The sequence below is a fragment of the Capsicum annuum genome, chromosome 2 (assembly GCF_002878395.1).
Source record: "Capsicum annuum cultivar UCD-10X-F1 chromosome 2, UCD10Xv1.1, whole genome shotgun sequence".
NCBI classification, from domain to species: domain Eukaryota; kingdom Viridiplantae; phylum Streptophyta; class Magnoliopsida; order Solanales; family Solanaceae; genus Capsicum; species Capsicum annuum.
In genome coordinates this window covers 137,452,157-137,459,761 of record NC_061112.1, presented here as the reverse complement: position 1 = coordinate 137,459,761, position 7,605 = coordinate 137,452,157, and the positions used below count along the sequence as shown (strand labels likewise).

The 7,605-nt window shown below is 36.2% G+C and overlaps 1 protein-coding gene across 1 annotated transcript in view; it reads left to right on the top strand.

Annotated features, from left to right (window-relative positions):
• LOC107859800 (probable CoA ligase CCL13) overlaps positions 1-7,324 on the top strand; it is a 21,300-nt gene extending 13,976 nt beyond the window's left edge. Inside the window, exon 2 of the mRNA XM_016704910.2 lies at positions 5,711-7,324. Within this exon, the coding sequence (XP_016560396.1) occupies positions 5,711-7,162 (1,452 nt within the window). The 3' untranslated portion in view covers positions 7,163-7,324. The remainder of the gene's footprint in view (positions 1-5,710) is intronic.
• Positions 7,325-7,605: the final 281 nt, after the last annotated feature.

The window sequence follows — 7,605 nt, the reverse complement described above, 5'->3', positions numbered from 1 at the left end:
TTCTAAACGTTCAATCCTGTAGATTAAACTATTTGGTCAAATCTGCCAAATTTAGATAATCATTAAAAGACTTTTCACCTGAAGTCTTATCCTTGTTTACTAAACAATGTCTACATTATGAGAATGAGTTGGGTATTTGACAATGTTGAACCTGTCAGACACAACTTTATTTGATCTCCTTGAACCTAGCTCTTGCGATCTCCAGTCTGCTAGGTAGAGTTACCGCCATGCTGACTTGTCCTAGCCTTAAACCCTTTTCCTTGGATGTTCTTTCCACTCCTTCTCTAGATAGGCCTTTTGTAAGTGAATCTGACACATTATCCTTTGACTTTACATAGTCAACAGTGATAATTCCACTAGAGAGAAGTTCTCAACAGTATTATGTCTTTGTATTATATGACGAGATTTACCGTTATACATCATGCTCTCTGCCCTACCTATGCCGCTTGGATATCACAGTGTATATATACTGGTGCCACTAGCTTGGGCCAATACGGAATGTCTTTCAAGAAATTCTAGATCCATTCTGTTTCTTCACCGGCTTTATCTAATGCGATAAATTCAAATTCCATTGTACAGTAAGCTATACAAGTCTGTTTGGATGATTTCCAAGAAACTGCTCCTCCACCGATAGTAAATACATATCCACTTATGGGTTTTACTTTGTTCAATTCGGTGATCTAATTTGCATCACTATATCGTTCAAATACCGTAGGATATTTATTATAATGCAAGGCATAATTTTGAGTGTACTTAAGATACCCCTAAACTCTTTTCATTGCCATCCAGTGAGTTTTGTTGGGATTACTCGTGTACCGACTCAATTTACTGATAGTGCATGCTATGTATGGTCCTGTATAGTTCATTATATATATTAAACATCCCAATACTCTTGCGTACTCCAATTGTGAGTCACTTTTACCTTCAATTTTTTGAAGTGCAAAGCTCGCATCCAATGGAGTCTTGGCAATACCGAATTTCATATACTTGAACTTGTCAAGTACCTTTTCGATATAATGAGACTGTGACAATGCCAACCCTTGTAGAGTTCGATGGATTCTTATACCTAAGATTATATCTGCAACTCCAAGGTCTTTCATATCAAACTTGCTCTCGAGCATTCGTTTTATTGCATTTATGTCAGAAATGTCTCTACTGATGATCAACATATCATCCACATATAAACATACAATGACTTGGTGATTTGGAGTGTCTTTAATATAAACACATTTATCACATTCATTTATTTTGAATCCGTTTGCCAACATGGTTTGGTCAAACTTCGCATGCCATTGTTTAGGTGCTTGCTTTAGTCCATACAATGACTTAATAAGTCTACGCACCTTATTCTCCTTCCCTGGAACCACAAAACCCTCAGATTTTTTCATGTAAATTTCTTCCTCCAATTCTCCATTTAGAAAGTGGTTTTCACATCCATTTGATGGATTTCAAGACCATATAACGCAGCCAAGGCAATTAACATTCAAATTGATGCTATCCTTGTTTCTGATGAGTATGTATCGAAGTAATCAAGTCCTTTTTGTTTGAAGCCTTTTACTACAAGTCTTGCCTTGTATTTGTCAATAGTATCATTCGTTTTCATCTTCCTTTTGAAGATCCATTTAGAACCTAAAGGTTTATTTTTGGGAGGAAGGTCAATCAATTCCCATGTATGGTTGCTTAAGATTGAATCTATCTCACTATTGACTGCCTCTTTCCAAAAGGATGAATCCAAAGATCCCATCGCTTCCTTAAATATTTGAGGCTCATTTTCCAAAAAAAATGACACAAAATCCGATCCAAACGAAGTAGACGTTCTTTGACGTGTACTACATCTTAGATTTTCTTCATTATGTTCATTCTCAATTAGTTCATCACGAGGTCATTTAGATCCTCCACTAGACTGTTCATATCTAATTTTATACGGGTAAATATTTACAAAGAATTCAGCATTATCTGATTCAATTACCGTATTTTCATTAATATCCAAATTTTTGAATTTATGAACCAAAAATCGACATGCTTTACTACTTTTAGCATATCCTATGAACACATAGTCCACCATTTTAGGTCCTATCTTAACCTTTTTAGGTATAGGAACTTGAACCTTTGCTAGACACCCCCACACTTTGAAATATTTCAAGTTGGGTTTCTTTCCTTTCAATTTTTCATAAGGAATTGATTATGTCTTACAATTGGAAACTCTGTTGAGTATATGATTGGCCGTAAGGATAGCCTCCCCCCATAAGTTTTGCGATAAACCAGAACTTATAAGTAAGACATTCATCATTTCCTTCAAAATTTGATTTTTTTCATTCCGTAATTCCATTAGATTGAGGTGAATATGGGGCTGTAGTTTAATGGATGATTCTATTCTCTACACATATTTGCGCAAAGGGAGATTCATATTCTCCGCCCCTATCACTTTTTATCATTTTGATCTTTTTGTCTAACTGATTTTTGACTTCAGTTTTATATTGCCTAAACGCATCTATTGCTTTATCCTTACTATATAGCAGGTAGACATAACAATATCTAGTGCAATCATCAATAAAAGTTATGAAATACTTTTTCTCACCACGTGATGGTGTTGATTTCATATCACAAATGTCAGTGTGTATTAAGTCTAAGAGATTGGAATTTCTTTCAACGGACTTATAAGGATGTCTTGCATACTTCTATTCCACACACGTTTGACACTTTGATTTATTGCACTCAAAGTCTGGCAAAACTTATAAGTTAATCAGTTTTCATAACGTTTTGTAATTAACATGGCCTAAACGTTCATGCCATAAATCATAAGACTCAAGCAAATAAGAAGAAATTGAACTTTTATTTATTTCAACAGTCATTACATTTATCTTATAAAGTCCTTCGGTCAGACAGCCTTTTCCTACATACATTTCTCCTTTGCTAATTTTAATTTTTCCAAAAACGGTTACACATTTAAATCCATTCTTGTCTAGAAGTGAAAAAGAAATTAAATTCCTATGTAACCCCAGAATATACAAGACATTGTTAAGTGTCAAGACCTTTCCAGAAGTCATCTTTAAGCAAATTTTTCATGTTTCTTCTACCTTTGTCGTAGCAGAGTTAGCCATATAGATCATTTCTTCTACTTGAGCCGGAGCGAATGACAAAAACAACTCTTTGTTGGTACAAAAATGAAGGGTGGCACCAGAATCCATCCACCACTCGCGAGGATTCCTCACCAAGTTGTATTCTGAAAACATAGCACACAGATCATCACATTCTTTGTTGGATTCAATCATATTTGCTTGATCCTTCTTCTTGCCTTTCTTTGGGGCACGATAATCTGTGGACTTGTGGCCAATTTTGCCACAGTTGAAGCATTTTTCCTTGAACTTTTTCTTGGGTTGATTGCTTCATTGTTCAGCTTTTTTTCTTTTCTTGGAATTGTTTTGGTCATCTTCTACAATATGTACTCCATTAATTGTAGAATTCTCGTTTGACCTTCTTTCGGTAGCTTTATTATCCTCTTCAATACGAAGTCGGACACTATGATCTTCAACAATTATCTCATTGCGTTTATGCTTTAAGTAGTTTTTGAATTCTTTCCACAAAGGTGGTAGCTTCTCAACTATCGTTGCTACTTGGAAAGCATCATTCACAATTAAACCTTCTGCTAGGAGATCATGTATGATGACTTGCAACTCCTGTACTTGAGAGACAACAGATTTGTTATCTATCATTTTGAAGTCCAGGAATCATGCAACAAGGAATTTCTTAATTCCCACATCCTCCGTCTTACATTTTCGTTCAAGTGCCCCCCACAGTTCCTTTGATGTCTTGGTTCCACTATAAACATTGTAGAGGTCGTCTTGGAGAGCACTCAGAATATAATTCCTGCAAAGGAAGTCCAAATGTTTTCAAGCTTCTACAATAACGAAGCGGTCTTTGTCCGAGGTTTCCTCGGGCACCTCAGGAGCGTCTTCGCTAGTGAACCGTTGCAGACATAAAGTGGTGAGGTAAAAGAACATCTTTTGCTGCCACCGCTTGAAGTCAATGCCCGAAAAATTTTCGGGTTTCTCCTCCGGTGCCATTGCTGGCGGAGCATTTCTGCGACTTGATGTGGCAATATTAGTTGCCCCCACAGACGTTGTCGCATCCATCATTTAACTTTTGTTAGTCATCTTTACTGTCAACACAAGACAGAAAAATTTAGTATTTTCAGAATACTACTTATAAAGTTAACTAATTTTTCAACTTTTCTTCTTGTTTCTAATTAACGATGAAGTTTTTATAACTTCAAATCGTCAACCGTGTGAAATTTAACTTGTGATGAAGATTTTAAGTCTTCTAATCACTGGTTAAATTTAAGTGGAGTAGAAAACTTAAAGCTTTAATCTCCAAAAACAAGTTATACAGATTCTGTAAAATTGATTATTTCTAAAGATTGTTATTTTCCTTCTACGGGTATGCAGAATCTGTATAGTAGAAACAACAATTTCAACTAAAGTTCAAGTATATAAACAAGAACACAATGAAGTATATCAAATACCCTCAACACAAGATCAAAATGACCTTTCCAAGAGGTGTATTTTATTTTTCAAAAAATAGATGAAACAGAAATGAATAAGACCAAGTCGTCCAAATTTACGAACTTTTCTTAAGGAATAATTCCCCTCACTGTACCCGAGGTTATGGATTCTTCCTCCCAGAATAAAATGGCCTTCAATCCGACTATAGTGATACCTCAAATAGGTAGATTCTTCGAAAGCACAAAACGTTTTGATTGATCACACAGAATATTTGTAAAGAAAAGAAGAGAGTTTTTATTCTGAAAATTTCATATCAAAACCTGTGAAGGAAAGCAGGTTTATATAGCCTAGCAGATGCCTCTTCGAAAAGGTGGCATTGGTTCACTTAAATGGTGTGATGTTTCTGAAAATGCATGTCTGCAGCATTTTTGCTGAAGCAGTATATCATTTCACCAAACAGTTCACATGTTCGAAATAGTGCATCACAGTATATCAGTTCAATGCATGCATCAGTTCAGACAAAAAGAAACAGTACATTAATTTAGTCGAAACAGTGCATGCATATAAATGGAGTATTGATCAGATTTCGTCAAATAAAATTCTTCCAAACAAATAGATCTCATTGATGAGGTCAACGCCGAAGCAAAGCGAGCGACGACAACGGCATGAGGCATCTCTTATTTCTTGCCTCATTTATCATGTGGAGTAAGTATTCATCATTATAAACACTCCAAAGTTCCCTTCTCCCACCAATGTGGGAGAATTAGTGAACTTTCCAATTTTGGGAGTACACTTTCCAAATTGGTGTCTTCTCTTCTCCACCATTTTTTCTCCATTTTCCATTCACACTTTTATGAACCCAACAATACTTACCTCCTTTTATTTTACATATCTTAATTTGATTACTCAATACGGAGTTTAAAATGAAAAAATTAGGTATATGTACAGTACAACCAACCAATTTATCAGGGACCGGAATATTATTGAGCATACGAAAGATTGATAGAGGCACAGAGCTAATGACAATAATATTGTATCAATGGCAATCTAGTATATTAGCTACGTCACTTAGTTCAAATAACAGTCTTTTTTTCCCTTCGTTTATTTTTCATGTCTTTGCATGTTAAATTTAATTTTTGTTGTAGCTTATTTTGTCTGTCTTAACCAATTACAATGAGCTTATTAATTCTAAATACACTTGACTATAGGTAGCAGCAGTGTCGCCTAATGTACCAGCACTCTATGAGCTGCATTTTAGTGTACCAATGGCAGGGGCAGTCCTTTCTGCACTTAACACAAAGCTAGATGCTGCCACTTTGGCACAAATACTTCAACAATTAGAGGCCAAAGTCATTTTTGTACACACTGGCTTCATTGAACTAGTGCTTCAAGCACTTGTCACTCTTCAAGAAAAAGACAAGCCTTATCTTTTGGTCTTAATCCATGACAGTAGCAATGTAAAGGAACTACCAGTATCATCAGTACCACCAAAGATTCTGGATTACCAAACACTTCTTGATATGGGGCAGCCTAATTTCAAGATTGTGTACCCGAAGAATGAATTTGATCCGATTTCGATCAATTTTACTTCAGGGTCAACAGGGATGCCTAAAGGAGTTGTGTATAGCCACAGAGCTGTCTATTTGAATGCAATTGCTGACATTTTTCGATATGAAATGTCGAAAAGCCCTGTGTTTCTGTGGACAGTAGACATGTTCCGATGCAACGGATGGTGTCTCCCCTGGACAGTAGCTGCTTTGGGTGGCACTAATATTTGTCTAGGAGAAATCGATGGAAAAGAAATTTTGGAGTCCATTTACCTTCACAATGTGACACATTTTTGTGGTGCACCAATGATGCTTCCAAAAATTGCAGATGCAATTGGCACAAATCAGCCTTTGTTACCTAACAATGTGAATGTAACAGTAGCAGGGGTACTGCCACCACCAGACATTATGACCAAACTGGAAAAATTAGGATTTAGTATTAGCCATGCATACGGTATGAGTGAAGCACTTGGTCCAATGATATCAATGCCTAGGAAATCTCAAGATGATTTCTCCAATTCAAATGAAGACGCGAACGTGAAAATCCGCGAAGGGATTCACAACATTATGATGGAACAAGTTGATGTGAAAGATCCAGAGAGTATGCAAAGTGTGCCAGCAGATGGGAAAACCATAGGGGAAATAATGTTTCGAGGCAATGCCGTGATGCTTGGGTACTTGAAAGATCCATCAAGAACTGAAGAAGCCTTTGAGGGAGAATGGTATAGGACTAAAGATCTTGGAATTAAATACCCCAATGGGTATATTAAACTGAAGGATCGCGTCGTTGACGTAATCAAATCAGGAGGGGAAATTATAAGCACACTTGAAATTGAAGGGGTTTTGATTAGGCATCCTATGGTTTTGGAGGCTGCAGTAGTAGCAAGACCTGATGATGTTCTTGGAGAGACACCTTGTGCTTTTGTGAAGTTGAAAGAAGGGTGTTTTGTCACTGATGAAGAAATTATCAAGTTCTGTGAAGATAAGCTGCAGGATTATATGGTTCCAAAGGCAGTAATCTTTGGTGATTTGCCACTCAATTCTTCAGGGAAAATACAGAAATTTATACTCAGGGCTAAGACCAAGGCATTGAAATTGTGCCTGCCTTTATAGACACTGGCCCTTGTCAGTGTTGCTGTGTGTAGCAAAAACATTGCTCACAATCCATAAGGAATTATGTATTTGTTAAATTTGGCATGAAGTTACTTGATTGGAACTTTGTTGAATAGTTAATTGGACATTAATAATGTTGAAAACTTTAAGGCTTGTTTCAAACTCCTGTTGTTTCGTTTGTTGTCTTTACTTCTTGAATGTGTGCCAAGGTGGGTACAGTGTTCTGGATTGAGTAATTTTTATACAAAAAAGATTATTACCACTTCAATTTTTCGAAATTTAAATCATCATAACATTCATAAAACTAAAGATCTTAACGAAAACAAAATGTAATAGGCGTGTTTTCAAATAAACCTGATAGACAGAAGCTTTCGTTGACTACTCGTCGGAATTTTTAAATTGCTTTTCTCATTTGGGATTTAAATTCATCTTATAGGAAAGGG